Source organism: Microcaecilia unicolor, chromosome 2, assembly GCF_901765095.1.
Source record: "Microcaecilia unicolor chromosome 2, aMicUni1.1, whole genome shotgun sequence".
In the NCBI taxonomy this organism is placed as follows: domain Eukaryota; kingdom Metazoa; phylum Chordata; class Amphibia; order Gymnophiona; family Siphonopidae; genus Microcaecilia; species Microcaecilia unicolor.
The window spans coordinates 5,626,739-5,649,111 of record NC_044032.1 but is presented as its reverse complement, the minus strand read 5'-3'; the positions used below and the strand labels follow the sequence as shown (position 1 = coordinate 5,649,111).

The 22,373-nt window shown below is 46.8% G+C and overlaps 1 protein-coding gene across 1 annotated transcript in view; it reads right to left on the bottom strand.

Annotated features, from left to right (window-relative positions):
- Positions 1–21,415, bottom strand: part of LOC115461798 (CMRF35-like molecule 1) — a 28,896-nt gene extending 7,481 nt beyond the window's left edge. The window contains exons 1-4 of the mRNA XM_030191843.1: positions 21,212–21,415; positions 11,792–11,963; positions 3,343–3,449; positions 932–984 (exon numbers count right to left, since the gene is read on the bottom strand). Coding sequence (XP_030047703.1) covers positions 932–984; positions 3,343–3,449; positions 11,792–11,963; positions 21,212–21,353 — 474 coding nt within the window. The 5' untranslated portion in view covers positions 21,354–21,415. The remainder of the gene's footprint in view (positions 1–931; positions 985–3,342; positions 3,450–11,791; positions 11,964–21,211) is intronic.
- Positions 21,416–22,373: the final 958 nt, after the last annotated feature.

Sequence of the window (22,373 nt, the reverse complement as noted above, 5' to 3'; positions counted from 1 at the left end):
CTCCCTGCCCATTTTCAAGTCCTTACTCAAGGCCCATCTCTTCTCCCTTGCTTTTGGTGCCTAACCACCTTCCCATTCCTGATACCTACACTGACTACATAGTTTGTTACCTTTAGATTGTAAGCTCTCTTGAGCAGGGACTGTCCTTCCCCATGTTTAAACTTGTACAGCGCTGCGTAACCCTGGCAGTGCTATAGAAATGCTAAGTAGTAGTAGTAGCAGGGCTTTTTTAGAGGGGGTACTTGGGGGTACTGAGTACCGGCACCTTTTTCATTGTCTGCTAAAATTGACCCATGGATCCCAAGTTTTAATGAAAGAGCTCAGGCTGTACACACCAATTCTGCCTTGTCATAAATTCTGTGACTGGTTGCAGGGGTCTGGCTATTGTAGGGTGGGTCCCTCACTGATTATCCCACCCCTGAAGGGTGGCCTAGCATTTGAGTACCGACACCTTTTTTGCTAGAAAAATGCACTGAGTAGTAGTAGTGCGCAGCGGCGATCCACCCCGGGTGGCAGCCGACCTAGGAACGCCACTGCCATGTCGAGTCTTTTTATCAATAAATCTCCTTAGAAGTATCAAGGTTGACCCTCTCATTTCTGGAGTCCACAGCTGATTTCCCACTTGTTTTCTGCTGTATATTTATTTGTACCACATTTCAGCTGGTGGAAACGGTTGCGCCAAAGGTTAGGTACGATTCCCGGGTATAAGCGCTATTCTATAAACCATTTCTAAATTTAAGCATAGCTTATAGAATAGCACTTTTTTCAGTGCCATATATAGAATTCACCCCATAGGGGGCTTTTCAACATCAGTTCCAATATACTTAAGAACACATTATATCATAGTTATTAAATTTAAAATAATGTCATAACCTAAAAATAAATCAAAATGTCTGTAATAATAATTCCAATATTGAAATCATTCTCTTACTGATTGAGGGGAAGCAGTGTTTTCATAGACTGGTGTCACCTCTTTAACTGGAGCTGAAAGACCAAAAAGTTAAAAAAAAAAAATGTTTTAAACAGATTGAGACAAAGGTTCAACAGAAACCAGAAAAACTCTTTTAGCCACAACAGAGGAGGGAAGATGTGGATCTTGTGTGATCTTCCTTTCATCCTCCATCTAACTCTGACAGTTTTACTGAAGTGCTGGCATAATGCTACCCAAGAAGAAGAAGAAACAAAACAGCAAAGATGACCAACAAAAGCAAAAAACAAAAAATATAAAAATAAAAATTATATATATATATATACTAGTAAAAGAGGCCCGTTTCTAAGCAAATGAAACGGGCGCTAGCAAGGTTTTTGTCGCCAACACCCCCCCTCCCTCCCTCCCTCCGTGGCCAACCCCTTCGTTGTTCTGCCATTGCTCCGCTCCCAACGTCATGACGTTTGACGCGAGGGCGGGGCCCGGAGCAATTTCCCACCCACCCCCGCCTCCCTCCCTGCCAACCCCTTCGTTGTTCTGCCATTGCTCCGCCCTCGAGGGCGGGGCCTGGAGCGATTTTGGTGGCTTCACCACCACGAACCTTCGAACCTTTTTGAAGGAAGTCAGGGCTTGGCTTCACTGACGTCAGTGTCCTCAGAACGTTGAGGGTGAGTTTTATTATAGTAGATAAAAAAACGTCAAAATTTAAAATTAATCATAAAATATGTATTTAAAAGATGAATCCATCAAAATCAAAAAAATTACATAAAAAAGACGACACTTTGGATGTAAAAATGAAGAATCAACTTTATTAGCCAAACTGTAGCAGGGAGAAAGGGACTCGACACAGCTGTGTTTCGGCCGTACTGGCCTGCATCAGGAGTCTTCTCTGCCATCTGTTGATTATTAATTCTATCCAAATATAAAAAGAATGTGTGTGTCTTACCAATAAACTGAAGCTATAGTGCTCAATTGTACTGGAAACAAAGTTGTTGAGCGGAGAAGATCAGAGCAGCGTCTCTGATCTATGCAATCTCTCATCTTTTAAATACATATTTTATGATTAATTTTCTTGTTGATTTCCTTGCGAAGACTGGTTTCTTCTGTTTTTTTGTACTGCATAATGCTACCCAATCCAGTACAGTACTGGTCCAGGGAGCCAAGAGCACATAGGTGTCCAGAACTGCTTACGTTGCTGCCCTATTGGATGGCAGAGGCAACAGGGAACTCTTACCATCCTTTTTTTTTTTTAAGTTTAAAGTAATTTTATTGATAACTCAAAGTTAAGCAACACAACACACAACATACTCAATATTGCCAACTTACAAACAATAAGATACTATGCATGAACCATACAGCTTGTAAACTGCCCTTTCCCCCCCACCCCCCACCCCACCCCTCCCCTTCCCATCCCCTCCATCCCAACCCCTGTACCACTCAATTTCTAAAGTCTCAGGAACCTTCCTGTTGCTATCCGTGTTAATTCAAGGAAGTACAACAGTACCAGTAATCCAGAACTTTGTGGCAGCCCACAGACTACGCGATTACCTTTGTACACTAGGAAAAGCAGCTTGCTACGGGGCAGAGAGGAGGTGGAACCACCCCCCCACCCCCCCCCACCCCCCACTCCTCATCCAAAATCAACAAGCATTAATAAGTAAACTCCGACCCCTTGGGCTTCTTTGACTAGAAGAAGGAATGACTGGTTTACTTTAACAGCAAGGTGACCTGGATTTCATCCCAGCTACTGTAGGTCCAGAATAGATGTGAAACTGGTCTTTTTGTTTACATGAGGTGTTGCAAGTGCTGCCCACATAGCTTGTTGGAGAGCTGACGATACACGCGATATATGGGCTATATTAGAACTGTATCATTTTTGTTCTATTAGATCAGGTTCCTGTTGGAATATATTACTCCTCCATAAGGCATCTTTATGCATTCCTATAAATAAACATTTCAGTTAAAAAGAAGAGAGACAAAGATAGAGACCAAAGTAGTTTACAAATCTAAGAAGTCAAATCAGGACATACAGGGATCACACAGAGGGTGAGGAGGAACGTGGAGCGACAGTGCAGTCTGGAGAGAACGCTCGGACACAGATATTTTAAGCTGATGTCCTGGTGAGGAGCCTGAAACAGTGCAGCACACGAGAGGTGAAGAGCGGCAGAGTCCTTGATAGACGGAGACATGCGTGAAGAAAGTATGAACCGCTGTAATCAAACAGAAAGGGTAGCTTCTGCGAATATCAAATGGATGTAAAGGGTATTCTCTGGTGAACAGAGAGATGTGTCGCTGTGGATTCACAAAGTTGAGGTTATTGAATGCAGATTAGGGTGGGGAAAGATAGCAAGAAGAGACAGAAGGGGTGAGGGCAAGAAAGAAATTCTTCAAAAAGATATGTACACTCTCGTTACCTTCCTTTTTTTCCCTTTGTGTTCTGATTAATATTACGGCTGCAAGGAAGACCAGCAACAGGAGCAGCAAGATGGGAATCAGGATGGGAAGAACCTTTGTAGATCTACTGCAGGAGAAATAACCAAGAAGGTTGATACGCAAAAGATTGGGTTGGGTAATGGTGGTGAAATTTGAGACAAGATTTTACCAAAAAAGTAAAACCAACGAAGGCACCAAGAACAAGGGAAAACTAAATATTTAAATCAAAGAAATGTATAAAAATAATAAAATCATAAAATGCTGATCAAGATAATTTAGTTATCAAATATCAATAAAAAGCCAACTTGGCTTGCATCAGGAATTGGAATAAAGTATCAAGATGACCCAGAATGATTAAAAATATGTCTTTATTGATTACGGTATGTTCAGTCTTGATCCAGTACAGGTGTAGACACAGTCCCAGATGTGCTTATACTCAAACACTTGTATTGGATCAAGATTGAACATACTGTAATCAACAAAAATATCGTTTTCATCATTCTGGGTCATCTTGATACTTTTCACCAACCACTTTGAGGTGTTGCTTTTGTGTTTGAGTGGGAGGAGTGGACTGCATCAGGGATTACAACACATAAGAAATTTGAACATGACAAAGAACCAATCAATTAAAAAAATGAAAATGAATTAAATAATCACTTACAGTCCAGATCTGCCCTTGAGTTAAACTGGTGACCACATGCAATGAGGAGCCCCTCCCCCTTCCTTGTGGTTTTCTTGATATGATATAGGATTGGTTTATCTCTGACCTCACGTGCAACTTTCTTCAAATCAATCACCTTACTTTCTAATTCTTCCTACTTTCTTACTCATCTATAAGTTACAACTTTGCCTTACCCTTCACTACCAATTGTAATGTTCCAGTACATATTGTGTTGTCATTGCAAATAGTATACCATGCCATACTTTGTATTGTTGTTCGAGTATTTTTACTGCTCTAATTTCCTCCTGCTCATGTTTGATCTATTCTTACTGTACACCACCTTGAGTGAATTCCTTCAAAAAGGCGGTAAATAAATCCTAATAATATAAATGAAATAAATAAAAAATGGCCTTTTCCTGATCAGTGTGAAGCACTATTGTTTGTATGTTCCTGCTGCCCAACATAAGGGTTCACCCCGAATAATCCCACAGAGGAACATTAAAGATTATGTCCACATGAGTTGAAAGTCAAGTGAAGAATATTTGCATCTCACAGACCACATGGTCTACACTTTGTCCCGTTCTAAAAATGCGGTATCAGAAGTCCCTCTCATACAACATTGGTTACAACATAAGCATACTTTGAATGATTTCTGGTTTATTGTACTGGAAGCTCCGACGTTTTCACGGGGCAGAGATCAAAAGAGGATGTTGTGGAGTAGGGAACAGAAGTGGATGTACTAAAGATCAGGCACAGCAAACAGGAAAAACCTCTACGTAGATTGAACCTATCTGGTTCTTTACTATTCCAACCACCAGGGGCGTAGCCAGACCTTGACTAGAGGGGGGGGCCAGAGCCCAAGGTGGGGGGGCATATTTTGGCCTGCCTCCCCACCACTGCCACATCCGCCCCCCTGCGGCCGCTACTGCCTCCCCGCGGCCGCCCTCCTGCCATCGCTTCTGCCCCACGCCGCTGCTCCTCCCCCCCCATCGCCACTGTGAAGGTACCTTGCCCCCCCCCCCCGCCATCTAAAGCATTTGTCCCACGCTGGTCTCACATTGCCTGGCGCCCTATTCTGTAATCGCTGTGCACATTAAAACGAGAGTGCACAGCGACTGAAAACAAGACGGCACCAGGCAATGTGAGACCAGCATGGGACAAATGCTTTAGATGGCAGGGGGCAAGGTACCTTCACAGTGACGGTGGGTGGGGGGGGGGGCAGAAGCGATGGCAGGAGGGCGGTCGCGGGGAGGCAGTAGCGGCCACGGGGGGCGGATGTGGCGGCGGTGGGGAGACGGGTCAAAAAGAGCCAATTTGGGGGGCCCAGGCCCCATGGCCCCCATAGCTATGCCACTGCCAACCACAGAAAAGTAGAGGCTGGCCAAAGGACACATCCAACACACGCTTTATTTGCTACTTGGACAAAGGAACCCGATACAGTCCGTGTTTCAGCATACTGAAAACGCCTGCCTCAAGGGTCACAATATATTGAACAGACTCCTTCGGGTTAAGCTATACGTTCATTATTTTTTCTGCGGATGCCTATGGGCTGCGTTGTTTGTTCAGCACTCTTTGTTGAACCAGTGTGACCCTTGAGCAAGGCATTTTTAACGCCGAAACACAGACCGTGTTGGGTTTCTTTGTCCAAGCAGCAAATAAAGCGTGTTTCAAGCATTTCCTCCTGTGCTGGATCGTCCTTTGGCCAGCCTGTACTTTTCTGTGGTTGGAATACTAAAGAACCAGACAGGTTCAATTGAGAAATTGAATGGTGAGCTTTTTTTTATTTATAATGACAGCAGTTTAAATTATCAGGCCTCCAATAGTGTAGCTTTTCCTGGATCAGTCATTCCCCTTAGTGGTTTTAATAAGGGGACGTTTCTGTTTCCGGGTTGCCTGGCGTGTTTGTAAGAGCTGAAAGAGAGCGAGCTGTAAGGTATTGCCTTGCCTTGATCCGTTGCCTTCATGATCAGCTAATATGATTGTTTTTGAGATTTATAATGTGATTTTATTGTTGATGCTTTTGTGCCTTCAAGGATTCCACACAACCAGAGCAATTGTTTCAATTGGGTTCCTTGAGACAACTCCAACACGAAACATGGTCAGTGTCGGGACCCGAGAAGCTTGAGTGATATTTTTTCATTTAAATGAAATCGTTTTTTGAGCACTGTTGGTGAAAAATGTTTTATAAAGTAAGTGTATGAGGAAAGGGACAAAGTTTAGACCGTTTGGTCTGTGAGATGTCCTTTGAAGGAGTATGAGCACACATAAAACATTAAAAAACTAGTAAAAAAGGCCCATTTCTGACACAAATGAAACGGGCGCTAGCAAGGTTTTCCTCGGAGTGTGTATGTTTGGGAGAGTGTATGTGAGAGTGACTGTTTGAGAGTCAGAGTGAAAGTGTGAGTGTGTGAGAGAGAGAGTGAGTCTGGGTGTGAGTGTGTTTGTGAGAGAGTGTGTGTGTGAGAATGAGAGTGTGTGCAAGTGTGTATGTGAGACACAGTGTGTGAGAGAGTGTGTGTGTGTGGGCGAGAGAGAGAGTGTGTGTGAGACACAGATTCTCTGTGAGAGTGAGTGTATGAGACCAAGCGAGTGTGTGAGTGACTGTGTGGCACATAGAGAGTGAATGTGATACAGTGTGAGACAGAGTGTGTGAGAGTGAGAGTCAGAAAGACATTGTATATGAGAGAGAGAGTGTGAGCCCTGCCCTCCCAATCCATGCCCATCTGTCCCCTGCCCCCTCCATTCATCCTTTTCCAGCAATTCCCCTCTCTCCCTGAGCCCTGCCCTCCCAAACCATGCCCATCCATGCTCCTCTGTCACCTGCCCCCTCCATTCATCCCTATCCAGCAATTCCCCTCTCTCCCTGAGCCCTGCCCTGCAATCCATATCCATCCATGCCCATCTGTCCCCTCCATTCATCCCTATCCAGCAATTCCCCTCAATCCCTGAGCCCTGCCCTCCCAATCCATGCCCATCCATGCTCCTCTGTCACCTGCCCCCTCCATTCATCCCTTTCCAGCAATTCCCCTCTCTCCCTGAGCCCTGCCCTCCCAATCCATGCCCATCCATGCTCCTCTGTCCCCTGCCCCCTCCATTCATCCCTTTCCAGCAATTCCCCTCTCTCCCTGAGCCCTGCCCTCCCAATCCATGCCCATCCATGCTCCTCTGTCCCCTGCCCCCTCCATTCATCCCTTTCCAGCAATTTCCCTCTCTCCCTGAGCCCTGCCCTCCCAATCCATGCCCATCCATGCTCCTCTGTCCCCTGCCGCTTCCATTCAACCTTTTCCAGCAAGTCCCCTCTCTCCCTTCCATGACCCCCCTCGCATCCATGCTCCTCTCTCTTTTCCATGTCCCAGCCTGGCCCGCCTCTTCTCCCCCCCCTTTCGCATCCCTGCCCCCCCTTCGCATCCATGCTGTCGTTTTTCCCCTGCCTCCCGCTCCCATTGTTCAAGTTTACTGGCCACCCTCTTCTCTCCCCCCAACATCCCTTTTTTTTTTCTTCTTCTTTTTTAATTTACCTCCGTGGCGGTTCCGGCAGCCAAGCGTCAGGGAACGAGGCGGCGCTTCCGACGTCTAGCCTTTCCTTCGCTGTGTTCCGCCTTCTTCTGACGTCATCCTTGACGTCAGAAGAAGGCGGAACACAGCGAAGGGAAGGCTAGAGACGTCGGGAGCGCCGCCTCCTTCCCTGACGCTGCGCTGCCTGATTTGTTTGGTTTTTTTTTCCGCCCTCGACGTCATGACGTTTGACGTGAGGGCGGGGCAGAGACGGCTGGATGGTTTGAAGGCTTCAGACCACGAATCCACGAACCCTTCAGCCTGGGAGTGACGTCAGATGGCTTCAGAACGTTGTCCTCAGAACGTTGAGGGTGCGTTTTATTATATTAGATAGTCTTCACTTGTCTTTCAACTCATGTGGACACAGTCTTTAATCTTCCTCTGTGGGATTATTCGTGGTGAACTCAAAGTTCTTTCCTGGTCGACATTCAATACCGCTGCACAGTCAGCTCAGCGGCTAAAGTTAGGACAGCCTTTTTACTGTCTTAACTTTAGCTGATTACTTAACCAGTTCAGGGCCGGTCTTAGCAAGTGCGGGGCACTATGCAGACCAATTTGGTGGGGCCCCATCCTAGCCCCACCCCCACCTAGCTCCGCCCCCACCCTAGCCCCACCCCATTGATAAGATTATTCCATTTTTAGAACATTTTTTTATTTATGAAATTTCAAATAAAGACAAATGAAGCTAAACTTGTACAAAAACACTGATTGAAATAATAAGCGCAATACTATCATGAAACCTCCCCAGAAATTATTCAGTTCAAGTCCACTACAATTAGTAGTTCCAATTCTCATAACAAAGGAGAATAAAGGAAAAATATTAAGAAAAGATCCAGTACTTTCAAATTCCCCTATTACTCTGTAACCCATCAAACCAGAGGCAAGTAGCCACATCAGTTACTAAATAGTTTGAACTGATTGTACCTACTTTATATCAGATTTTGCTACTTCATGATTTCCATTCTCAGATTTTAGCTTAGTAATCTTTTTTTCCTGTGATTGCAGTCTAGCTTCCAAATGATTAATTCGAGGTGTCATATCATTAATTACTGGAAGCAGTGTTTTAGCTAAATCTGCTATTGCCATCCAAATTTTTATCAGGAGAAATATCTGCAGATCTATGTGAAAATAACCCAGATATGTTAGAAACAGCCTCTTCCAAGCCAGAAGATCTTACTTGCTCAGCTTCTCCAGCAACTAATGTTGTTGGGCCAAATTCCTCTCAGGGAGGCAGACATTTCCAACCCTTGCACCGTCCGCAAGCGTTGTTAGATGAGAGAGACACTTCTCCTGATCTCCTGCCTGCATGGAATCCGATTTCGATTTGGCGTAAGTGCACAACTGTTGGCGTCAGCAACGATGGCTCACCTCACATCCTCACCACCTCCGGCCAGGTTCCAGCTTTTCCCGCTCAGTGACTCCCGCCCTCACGTCCGGAAACAGGAAATACATCAGAAGGCGGGACATTGAGTGGGAAGCTGGAGCCTGGAGGTGAGCCGTCGCGCTGCAACTGTCTGTCTTCGCCGTCGGGGGCGGGGCCGTCGCTGCCTGGGCTGGCTCGCTGGCATCGCTCAGTTAGTCGCCGGGGTCCGGGGACTCGGGAGCTGACGGCGGGCTCAGTGGGCCCAAACCAGGGGTGGGCGCTGCACCGGTGGTGACGGGAACGGAGCGGCCGAGCCGTGGGAATGGGGATCATCTCAGGCGACTAAGGTGAGCAGCGGCGGAGGTCGGAGCGGAGGCACGAGCGAGGCAGAGTTGAGGCACGCTGCGCGGGGCCCCTTTAGGCACGCCATGCGGGGCCCCCTTAGGCGCGGGGCCCTATGCGGTTGCCTTGGTCGCCTCTGCCTAAGACCGGCCCTGAACCAGTTAACATTCTGAATATTGATGCTAATTAGTTTAGTACTGGCTCTACCCAGGTTCTACTCAAGCTCCACTCATAGACTGTCCCAGCCCTCACCAGATAGTACAGTGGTGGCTAGGTCCACTGAGATACAGAGCCAGGCCTGGGGCAGGGCTGCCACAGCCGTCACAACCCCCCCCACTTGGGACACGCTGCACCGCCACCCCTTGCTTGCTCGCTCAGGCCGCCCCTGCTCCCTACCTTTCTGTGTCTGTGCATCTGCTCCTCCCCAGCCTCCAAGGGGGGCCTGGCACCAGGGTCTGTCTCTGTCCTGCTCCTTTGTGCCAGGACTGGGTTATTGCATTAACGCAACCACCCGTATCCTGACAGGAGCAGGAGAGAGACAGACCCCGGTGCCAGGCCCCCCTTGGAGGCCAGGCCTGGGGAATTCTGGCTCCTCTGCCCCCTCCCCCCAGCAGCCCTGGTGGTGGTTAGTTACTAATATTCAGTGTCACTGTTCAGTTTAGTGGATAGGCAGGAACAAGTGATTTCATCGTGCAATAGAGCCTCCTCCTAGGCTAAATCACTTTCAATATTAGCCAGATATTGCCTGAATTTCTCACTAAGGATCTTCTTCCCTGTCATAGACAGATGTAGCTGATCATTACAGTACAGCCTTTTGTAGAAAGGATGGGAGTGGGCTGGATAGATGGAAGATTGGTAGATGACAGCAAGTGGGCATAAATGGGCTATGAAAGCACAGTAGAGCCCTGTCCTCACTTGGATTCCAGGGCTCTGTCCTTTCCTGGTTCTCTTCCTACCTCTCCCTCCGCACCTTCAGTGTTCACTCTGGTGGATCCTCTTCTATTTCTATCCCTCTGCCTGTTGGCGTACCTCAGGGTTCTGTTCTTGGTCCCCTCCTCTTTTCTATCTACACTTCTTTCCTTGGTTCATTAATCTCATCCCATGGCTTTTCCTACCATCTCTATGCTGATGACTCCCAAATCTACCTTTCTACCCCTGATATCTCACTTTGCATCCAAACCAAAGTTTCAGCGTGCTTGTCTGACATTGCTGTCTGGATGTCTCAACGCCACCTGAAATTAAATATGACCAAAACCGAGCTTCTCATTTTCCCCCCCAAACCCACCTCCCCGCTCCCCCCGTTTTCTATTTCTGTTGATGGCTCTCTCATTCTCCCTGTCTCCTCAGCTCGAAACCTTGGGGTCATCTTTGACTCTTCTCTCTCCTTCTCTGCTCATATCCAGCAGACCGCCAAGACCTGTCGTTTCTTTCTTTATAACATCCGCCCCTTTCTTTCCGAGCACTCTACCAAAACCCTCATCCACACCCTTGTCACCGCTCGTTTAGACTACTGCAATCTGCTTCTTGCTGGCCTCCCACTTAGTCACCTCTCCCCCCTCCAGTCGGTTCAAACTCTGCTGCCCGTCTCGTCTTCCGCCAGGGTCGCTTTACTCATACTACCCTCTCCTCAGGACCCTTCACTGGCTCCCTATCCGTTTTCGCATCCTGTTCAAACTTCTTCTACTAACCTATAAATGTACTGACTCTGTTGCTCCCCAGTATCTCTCCACACTCGTCCTTCCCTACACCCCTTCCTGTGCACTCCGCTCCATGGATAAATCCTTCTTATCTGTTCCCTTCTCTACTACTGCCAACTCCAGACTTCGCGCCTTCTGTCTCGCTGCACCCTACGCCTGGAATAAACTTCCTGAGCCCCTACATCTTGCCCCATCCTTGGCCACCTTTAAATCTAGACTGAAAGCCCACCTCTTTAACATTGCTTTTGACTCGTAACCACTTGAAACCACTCGCCTCCAACTACCCTCCTCTCTTCCTTCCCGTTCACATTAATTGATTTGATTTGCTTACTTATTTATTTTTTGTCTATTAGATTGTAAGCTCTTTGAGCAGGGACTGTCTTTCTTCTATGTTTGTGCAGCGCTGCGTACGTCTTGTAGCGCTATAGAAATGCTAAATAGTAGTAGTAGTAGTACGCAGGTTCTTTAATATGTCCAAACTAAACAGCATATCACAGAAAATGGGTCATCAAAATACAGTCCACATATTCCTGCAATCTCTTACGTAAATCTCCTGCCTGACCTTCCTCACCTTACACAATCCAGGCCAGGTTTTCTTACTGGTCTTATACAGCACAGCTCTAGGCAGGATTCAATTTATAAACAATCAAGGGACCTTTTCCTCATATTATTTGAGCAGGGACTGTCTTTCTTCTATGTTTGTGCAGCGCTGCGTACGCTTTGTAGCGCTATAAAAATGCTAAATAGTAGTAGTAGTAGTAGAGGGGATGGAAGGCGGGGTGTGTGGGGGGTGGGGAAGCTGTATAACTCACTCTGTAAGAGGTATTTCCGTGCCAGCAGAGTCACCCGGAAGGGTAGAGATAGCTGTTCCCTCCTCTTCCAATGAATCCTCTTCCGATGAATCCTCTTCCGATGAATTCCATGTAACATCTGACTCTGTGAAAGGAGAGAGGTCTGGAAGTCTCCCTTCTGGTGATGCTGTACCTGAGAGTGAGGGATGGGAGGTTACAAATAAGCACAATGCAATTAAAAAAAAGAATAAAATGTAATGAATCATACTTGATGGTTGTTTAGAAGAAGGTGTGGGTCACCACTAGACAGGATACAAAATCTCTTACTGTGCTGAAGATCACAAGGAGTGTCAGTAGGGTCTGAACCTTAGTTTACCTGGTTTTCAGTCCACTCTTTCACTACTTGAATTTTCAAAGATATATTTCTGATTTACACACACCGTGCACCTTTGTGCCCTGTTTTGCAGTGCTTAAAGTTGCGTGCACATTCTTAGCCTCATAGCAACCTGATATTGAAACTCTTTTTATGCATATATACAAGTTGTCTTGTGTTTGAAAATTGGGCTGTTTTCTGCGTGTCTGAAATGATGCAGATAATTTTGAAGCCAGCTACTGTATAACACAAGAACAACAAATCATTAATCATGAAAATAGTCAAATCCTGGGGCTGGCTCATTGGCACCATGGCATAACCAGGGACCTGGGCTTCATTTTTAGTTTCGGTCTTTGGCACGCCAAAGCTATGAGCGTTGTGCAATAGTAACACCAAGAGGTCAGTATTCAGCAGGTTGATCAGCAGCATTTAGAATGTCTTTTACTAAGGTGCACTAGCATTTTTAGCTCCTAATACAAACCACCGGGTGCTAAATGCTGAGACGCCCATAGGAATATAATGGGCATTCCAGCGTTTACCCACGGATTCTATACAAGTGCGCTTAGATTTAAGCGCCAACATCAGCATAGATTCTATAACACCGCACATATCTTAATTGGCTTAACAAGCTAAAGTGATATCAGTACTTAACAAGAGGAGTGGCCTAGTGGTTAGAGCCCCGGTCTTGACGTCCAGAGGTGGCTGGTTCAAATCCCACTGCTGCTCCTTGTGATCTTGGGCAAGTCACTTAACCCTCCATTGGCTCAGGTAGAAACTTAGATTGTGAGCCCTCCTGGGACAGAGAAATATCCAGAGTACCTGAATGAAACTCACCTTGAGCTACTACTGAAAAAGGTGTGAGCAAAATCTAAATAAATAATATATGGAATGTGCTACCTACTGAAGATTCTACATGGAATGTTGCCACTTTTTGAGATTCTGGAATGTGCTACTATTTGAGATTCTAGATCAAATGTTGCCAGTGGAGGAGTGGCCTAGTGGTTAGAGCACCAGTCTTGCAATCCAGGGGGTGGCCAGTTCAACCCACCACTGCTCCTTGTGATCTTGGGCAAGTCACTTAACCCTCCATTACATCATGTACAAACTTAGGATTGTGAGCCCTCCTGGGACAGAGAAATATCCAGAGTACCTGAATGTAAGTCACCTTGAGCCACTACTGAAAAAGGTGTGAGCAAATCTAAATAATAAATACTAGTTTTGCTACTATTTCAGATTCTACATGGAATGTTGCTAGTGGAGGAGTGGTCTAGTAGTTAGAGTACAGGTCGTGCAATCCAGCAGTGGCAGGTTTCAAATCCCACTGCTGCTCCTTGTGATCTTGGGCAAGTCACTTAACCCTCCATTGCCTCAGGTAGAAACTTAGATTGTGAGCCCTCCTGGGACAGAGAAATATCCAGAGTACCTGAATGTAACTCACCTTGAGCTACCACTGAAAAAAGTGTGAGCAAAATCTAAATAAATAAATAAAACAAGCAAGAATGAGCACTGACTGGCACCAATTAGAATTTAGGTGCACAACACACTAAGCATATTCTTTGAACTTCTAACATGTGGGTGTGGTTATGGGGTGGAGAAATGGGCGTTTCGTGGGCTTTCTGAAATGTAGATGCCTAGTTATAGAATATGGCCCAGTGCACCTAAATCTACACACCAAGTTTTCGTTGGTGTAAATGGAGGCATGTGGATTTAGGCGCTGAAATATGAACTAAGCGTAGTCTATAATCGGCGCCTAAATCTAGGCACCGATCGATTTTTGTAGGCACCATATATACAATCTCCTCCTTAGCACCCTTTAATTAGCAGCACAAGCTAAAAATGGTAGAAACACCTTAGTAAAAGATCCCCTATCAGGCTTATTTTCGAAAGAGAAGGGCACCCATCTTCGACACAAATCGGGAGATGGGCGTCCTTCTCCCAGGGTTGCCCAAATCGGCATAATTGAAAGCGTCCTCAACTGTGGGTGTGTCGGCAGCATAGCGAAGGTGGGACAGGGGCGCGCTTAACACATGGGCATTCTCGGCCGATAAAGGAAAAAAGAAGGGCGTCCCTGACGAGCACTTGGCTGACTTTACCTGGTCCATTTTTTCTTGCGACCAAGCCTCAAAAAGTGCCCGAATTGACCAGATGATCACCGAGGGAATCAGAGATGACCTCCCTTTACTCCCCCAGCGGTCACCAGCACCCTCCCACCCTAAAAAAAAAATGTTAAAATTTTTGTTTTGCCAGCCTCTATGCCAGTCAATGACAGCAGTATGCAGGTTTCTGGAGCAGTTTTAGTGGGTGCAGTGCAGTGCACTTCAGGCAGGCGGACCCAGGCCCACCCCCCCTACCTGTTACACTTGTGGTGGTAAATGTGAGCCTTCAAAATCCACCATAAACTCACTGTACCCACATGTAGGTGCCCCCCTTCACCCCTTAGGGCTATGGTAGTGTTGTACAGTTATGCGTAGTGGGTTTTGGGTTTTCGGGGGGGGGGGGGGGCTCAGCACCCAAGGCAAGGGAGCTATGCACCTGGGAGCAATTTGTGAAGTCCACTGCAGTGCCCCCTAGGGTGCCCGGTTGGGTCCTGGCATGTCAGGGGACCAGTGCACTACAATGCTGACTATCCCATGACCAAAGGGCTTGGATTCGGTCGTTTCTGAGATGGGCGTCCTCGGGTTCCATTATCGCTGAAAAGGGGATGACCATCTCTAAGGACAACCATCTCTAAGGTCGACCTAAATGTTAAGATTTGGGCGTCCCTGACCGTATTATTGAAACGAAAGAAGGACGCCCATCTTGTTTCGATAATACGGTTTCCCCGCCCCTTCCCGAGATGTCCTGCGAGGACGCTCTCAGGAAAACTTGGCGCCCCGTTCGATTATGCCCCTCTTAGTTTTTAGCAGATAAAAACGCTACATAAGAAATAACAACGTGATGTTCTTGTACGAGAAAAGCATTGGGATCTGGAAAACGAAGAAGTTATGATCACCTGGACATTTTCATTCCAACAGATAAAAGCCGGATGCAAGAAAACTGGTTATAGTGGTAAAAGAGAGAATCACCAGAATAGCATTAACAGGGCGATCCTAGCCGGCATGACACCCGGGGCGGATCGCCGATGCGCCCCTCCCCCCCGGGTGCAGCGCGGCGCCCCCCCTCCCCGGTGAAATGACATCCCCCCCCCCGGGTGCAGCGCGGCACCCCCCCTCCCCGGTGAAATGACATCCCCCCCGGGTGCACGCCACTGGGGGGGGTGCCGCGGCGCGCGCCTGTCAGCTGACATTCACTAACTTCGCTGCAGCTCCCTCTTGCCCCCGGCCGGAACAGGAAGTAAGTAACCTGTTCCGGGGCAGAGGGAGCTGCAGCAAAGTTAGCGAAGTCAGCGAACTCCAGCTGACAGGCGCGCACCCTGGCACCCCCCCCAGTGGCGTGCACCCGGGGCGGACCGCCCCCACTGCCCCCCCCCCTGGTACGCCACTGAGCATTAATCATAGAGGTGTCAGTCCCGAGCGATTACTCTATGAATCGCCCGGAGGGAGAGAAAATCCTCAAGTACCAGGAAACGCAATCAGAGACCCATAAAACGTGGAACAAAGAAGCAGAAATACTTCCCATTACTTTGGGTGCCACCGACTTGATCCAAAAGAATTTCCAAATGCACCTGGATAAGTTGCCTACACGTGTTAGATCTTACAAACCAGAGGGAAGCTCTCATTGGCACATTGCAAGTTTTACGTCAAGTGTTAGCAGTAAATTACTCTACATACCTTGGCTTAAGAGTAAGGTTCATTCCTGTCACGGTGGATAAGCTTACTGAAAACCTTTTTTCTGTGCACATGCAGTATTCTATATATTTTTCAGTATTATGATACGACATTAACCCTGTAGATTATTGCCTAAGTATCTTCCTCTGTTTTCTGGCTGCAAAGGTTTTTTTTTCTCTGAATAGGAGTTGTTTTCCATTACAGTTTGTTTCAGAGGACAATCAAACCTGTGGTAAGGGGAAGACCATCTTTGTAGGCACCCCTGGCTGTTGAGGTTTCCTTTCTTTAATATATATATATATAAAAGGCAAAACCAACGTTCTATGAAGCCTCCAGCCGGAAGTGTGAAGGGGGCGAGATATCCGTTTTCCCTATGAGTGTCTGCCCCGCCCTCTCTGTAACACAGTCAGTGAAGGAAAACAGCAGAGCACGAAATCAATCGCTGGCTCTGTAACAGTGAAGGACTCAGAGGGGGGAGGGGAGAGAGGCCAGAGGGCAGGGACACACACACTCCACATGCACACAGAAGAAAACATTGCTAGCCCCAGAGGGGGGAGGGGAGAGAGGGCAGGGACACACACACTCCCACATGCACACAGAAGAAAACATTGCTAGCCCCCGTTTCATTTGCATCAGAATCGGGGCTTTTTAGAGCACGAAATCAAATCGCTGGCTCTGTAACAGTGAAGGACTCAGAGGGGGGAGGGGAGAGAGGCCAGAGGGCAGGGACACACACACTCCCACATGCACACAGAAGAAAACATTGCTAGCCCCAGAGGGGGGAGGGGAGAGAGGGCAGGGACACACACACTCCCACATGCACACAGAAGAAAACATTGCTAGCCCCCGTTCATTTGCATCAGAAACGGGGCTTTTTTACTAGTATAAATATATATATAGATAATCTTTGGGGTTAAAGTCATGCATTAGAGCAAATTATTGAGTATTTAGTTTCATGTTATTTTTGTTCGCTAGTATTTGCTAGATTTTTATGTTTCAACATTTTTATTGAGAAACCAACCAGTTAAACATTTCAACAATCTCTGTATGATTTGACTTAAGTAAGCATCATAAAGAGAAGATACAGAATAAGAAAATCCAGCCTCAAGATTTAAGTTTCTCCCTCCCCCCATTGGTGAACCACCCCATTTACCCAAACTTATTCACTTAACTATTCCGGGGAAAGCCAAATTATTGCCCACCTGGAGGAGCGTCAAGGTTTACCCTCCTCCTTGGGAAAGAGATTTTTATGTGTCGACAATATTTATGAATGACCGATTAACAATCAAACTATAAGTATCTTATTAATTACAACCATATTATTATGCCACTCTACACCCAACATCTACCATGACCAGAGGAGTCCCCCATAAACCCTTGAACAAATATAGCACCCTTCCCATAACCAAAAGGCCCCCTTGACTTACACTTTTATCAAATTTTCCAACAATAACTTCTCAGTATCCCTAACTCATCCCCACTCCCCCCCTCCTCCCCCACTCCTACCTCCCCCCAAAACCGAATGACCCTATCTTCTTTCACGAATACTGGGCAGCTACTACTCCTAAAACCTCTATACATTGTTCCCTAGTAAGCTACGACTCCGAGGACTGAGAGACTGCAAAAAAGGATCGCAAATCTGAAGAAATCTCTTCCTACGTCCCAAGGACCCCCTCGCCGCCCTTGCCTCCCATGTGGCTAAAAGATGTATCTGATTCCTCCAGTGCCAAAAATTAGGAGGATCCGATGATGTCCAGTAGTGCAATACCGTTTTCCGGGCCACTAAAATCAACTTATGACACAAAACACTAGCCTGTCTAGGCATGGGGCGGAATGCCCTGGGTCTGTCCAACAAAAATTGAGCTTCTGATCCTTGGATCGTACATCCCACCAATTGACTTAAATACCTTCTAACTTGGGCCCCAAAATTTCGTACCCTAAGGCAAGCTCATATAGCATGATAAAAGGAGCGAGGGCTCTGCTCACATTTGGAACATGCCACGCCTCCCTGCCCGCCCACATGTGCCAACTGAGCTTTAGTCATATATGAACATAGAATCACCCTGTAACCACACTCCCTCAATCTTTCATCAGTTGTAAGGGACGTAACGCCTTTCAACGAAACTGCCACATATTTTCTAGTTTTTTATGCACTAAACTAACCCATTTGGAGAAATTACCCCCCAACACAAATCCTTTGCAAATTTTACAGCGAGCGCACTTAACCGGATAAATTACACTGGATAACGATAGGATTATGTTTTATGTGATCCTTTTTATCCAGTTCACTTACCCGGCTAAGTGCTGACTCCACCCCGGACCACCCACAAAATAGCCTGTTTTGGCTTAGGCACTAATGCCCAGATGATCAAAAGCCCCACGCTGTTCCAAACAGCGCTCTAAAATAGCGCTGGAACAGCGCGGGGCACTATTGGACCTAGGATCAGAGATAATGCATGCAAATTTAAGCAGCGCAATTATCTCTGATCATGGGGTAGAAGTGCGGGAGAATTGTGCCTCAGCATGCGCTCAGCACAATCCTCCCGCACTTGTTTGACAGGTCTGGGCTGTCAAAAGCCCAAACCTGTCAAACACAGGGGCTGGAGGTCCATGGGACCACCAGGCTCTGACTACCCCTGCCCCGAGCAATGGGGGCTGGAGGTCCGGCAGACCTCCGGTCCCTCTGACGATTCCCCCCCCCCCCCAGGTTCAGGGAGGGCTTGAGGGCTGGGTATATTCCTTGACACTGTCCGGTTAAGGGCCACTGAATATGCCAGTTAGCCCCCGACAATTGATTTATATGGCCAGGACCCTCTCCTGGCCATTTAAACCGCTTTCAATATAGACTTCTAGAAACCTATTTCAAATTTGCCAATGGTATCCAAGATAGTAGAGGCCTGTGTAACTACTCAGTTGCAGAGTGTTGTGGAGGAAGTACATGAGTTGGATGTGGGATAGCAATCTGTAATTTGAAACATCAGTATTTATCTAGATCAAAGGGGACAGCAGGGGGTCAACATGCACATTGCTGGTTCCACTGTGAAAGAGGGAGTACTAACCAAAGAACTTTGCACACTTCAATGAGGGAAAATGTCAAAAGCCAAGGAAAAAGAATGTGTGGGATGAAGGATACACCACAATTCTCTATTCACTATAATATAAATAGTGTAGGAGGAAAGACCTCAGTGGCCCGCATATGCCAAAATAGCCATAAAATGCTCTAAGGAATATGCTAAGCTTCACAATAGCTCCACCATCACTGGTCATGAAACCTCCTCAGTGTAGCCATAACACAGCAAGAAAACATTCTTGATATATAATATCTCACTACTTCATGTAACCCAAAGTGGAAAGCATATATTTCAAGGCATAAGTATTGCCATACTGGGAAAGACCAAAGGTCCATCAAGCCCAGCATCCTGTTTCCAACAGTGGCCAATCCAGGTCACAAATACCTGGCAAGATCCCCAAAAAAGTACAAAACATTTTATGCTGCTTATCCCAGAAATAGTGGATTTTCCCCAAGTCCAATTTAATAATGGTCTATGGACTTTTCCTTTAGGAAGCCGTCCAAACATTTTTAAAACTCTGCTAAGCTAACCGCCTTTACCACATTTTCTGGCAATGAATTCCAGAGTTTAATTACACGTTGAGTGAAGAAACATTTTCTCCGATTCGTTTTAAATTGACTACATTGTAGCTTCATCGCATGCCCCCTAGTCCTAGTATTTTTGGAAAGCGTGAACAGACGCTTCACCTCTACCCGTTCAACTCCACTCATTATTTTATAGACCTCTATCATATCTCCCCTCAGCTGCCTTTTCTCCAAGCTGAAGAGCCCTAGCCGCTTTAGCCTTTCCTCATAGGGAAGTCGTCCCATCCCCTTTATCATTTTCGTCACCCTTCCCTGCACCTTTTCTAATTCCACTATCAGGCTCATTTTCAAAATAGATAGGTGTCCAAAAAGTGACATGTCAGCATTTGGACTTTTATCTCACAGAAACGTCCAAATCAGTATTATCAAAGCCTTTTTTGGGATGTCTTTCTCTTAAGTCCATCAGAAGGACATCCAAATCTCAAGGGGGGAATACCAGGGGCATGTTCAAGGCGGGACTTGGGCGTTCCTAAGACTTGGACGTCTTTCATCCATACTACCACTACTACTATTTAACATTTCTAAAGCGCTACTAGGGTTACGCAGCGCTGTACAATTTACATAGAGGGACAGTCCCTGCTCAAAGAGCTAGATGTTTGAGCTAGACCAAAGTCTTCTGCACTAACCACTAGGCTACTCCTCTACTCCACACAAGAGGTGCCCCAAATGACCAGATGACCACTGGAGGCACTTGGGGATCACCTTTCCTTACTCCCCCAAATCACAAAACATTTTTCCAAACAGCATTTTCAAAAGGAAAAGATAGACTTTTTTTTGTAGAAAATGACCTTTCCTGTTCTGATTTTGGACGTTTTACAAAAAAACGTCCAAATTCAGACTTAAATGTCATATCCAAAAATCAGTGGCGTTCCTAGGGGGGCGGACACCTGGGGCGGCGCCCTGCCCCCCGGGGGCAGGGCCCCCCCCCCCCCCCCGATGCAGCAAGGACCCCCCCCGGCGAAAGACCCCCCCCGTGAAAGAGCCCCCCCCCCAGGTGCATGCCGCTGGGGGGGGGGTACCACAGCGCGCGCCTGCTGCGAGTTTACTAACTTTGCTCGTTCGCTGCAGCTCCCTCTGCCCCGGAACAGGAAGTAACCTGTTCCGGGGCAGAGGGAGCTGCAGCGAACGAAAGAAGTTAGCAAACTCGCGCAGCAGGCGCACGCTGCGGCACCCCCCAGCGGTGTGCACCTTGGGCGGACCGCCCCCACCGCCCCCCCTTGGTACGCCACTGCCAAAAATGCCCCTTGTGCACTTGACTTGCCTAAAGTCACAAGGAGCAACAGTGAGAATTGAACCCTTGTCGCCAGGATCAAAGCCCGCTGCACTAACCATTAAGTCACTCCGGGATTGTCTCTTCATGCTCAAGTGTATAGCACTGCGTATGTCTATAGCACTATAGAAATGATAAGTAGTAGTAGTAGTAGTAAGACAATATGAGATAGGAAGGGATGGTATAGCTGAGACAGCGATGAGGATGAACAGAGCCAGTGGGCCAGATGGTCTTCATCTGCTGTCATGTTCCATGCTTCTAGGTTAAATATCAGAATTACAGTGATTATAACAATTGAAACCCCCATAAATTTAAGAGACAGGTGGTTTGCCAAGGTGAAAGGGGTGTGCAGACACCAATAAGAACAGAGGCTCACCTGGAGGAAGAGAGACTATGAAAGTGCACATCTTATAGCAATATCTATTCTGCATTATTCCACATGAGTATCTGCCAATATCTTCTTGAGTAAGGTTCTGCATGGTCACTGTGAATCTTTGGTTACTATATTCATCCTTCATGGAGATTCTGCCCTCTGTTGTAGCTTGAACTAGTGGCTCACAGGACCGCTGTACTGTCTTGCACCAACACTTGCCAAAATTCCGAAATTTGTTTTCATAGTGACACAGTACTTTGAGTGAATCTCCTTCATAAGAAAAGTCAGAGCGTTGACACTTCGGCGGCTTCTTCGACAGAACCAAACAGCCTGTTGTACAGAAAAACGAGAAATAAGTCATTCAATCTAACATTTACACAGAAGTGAATAGCCACTAGCGTTTCACATAACCACTCAGAAAACCAGGGGTGGACAGACCATTGAGTCAATAGGACAGTGCCCGAGGGCCCACTCTCCCCTATCTTCCATCTAGTTTAATCACGTTTAATAGATGGTTAGGGGTACGGTTACCATATGTCCGTATGTCCTATGAAATGTCTATATAGAAATGCTGGAAGTCTAATAAATAAGATGGGAGAGGCAGAACGCATAGTACTAAATGAAGACAGAGATAATAATAGTATAATATAATAGTACCACCAGGTTGCTTCTAGAGGTCTTGGCAACCATTTTCAAGTGCAATGGGCAGGAGTAAGTGGGCATCTCTCCTGCCCTTTCTCCACTAGCCCACCAGGAATCACAGAGGTAGGCCCGGTTGGCCTAAAGGTGTAGGAGTGAGATGGAGGATCATTGTTCTGGGACCAGACACTCTTTCCAGGGGGGAGGGAGGGGGATCAGAGTCAGGGGATCAGATGTTCTTCCAGGGAAAGGAGGAGGGAGAGAGAGAGGTCAGAGTTTGGGGTGGAGCAGATAAAGCAGATAACCTTCTGGGGGATGGGGAATGGAAGAAGGGGACTGGAATAAGTAGGGGAAGGTAGAACCTGTCCAGATACCTTATGCGGGTCCTGTTCGATATTCAGCCCGGACCAAAGTAAGTGTCTTCTTATGTAGGTGCCCAGGTGAATATCAGCCAGGACCTGTATAAGTACCGGTGGCTGTCTACTGTCTGGTTGCCTACTATGGAATCGATGCTGGTGGCCATGCA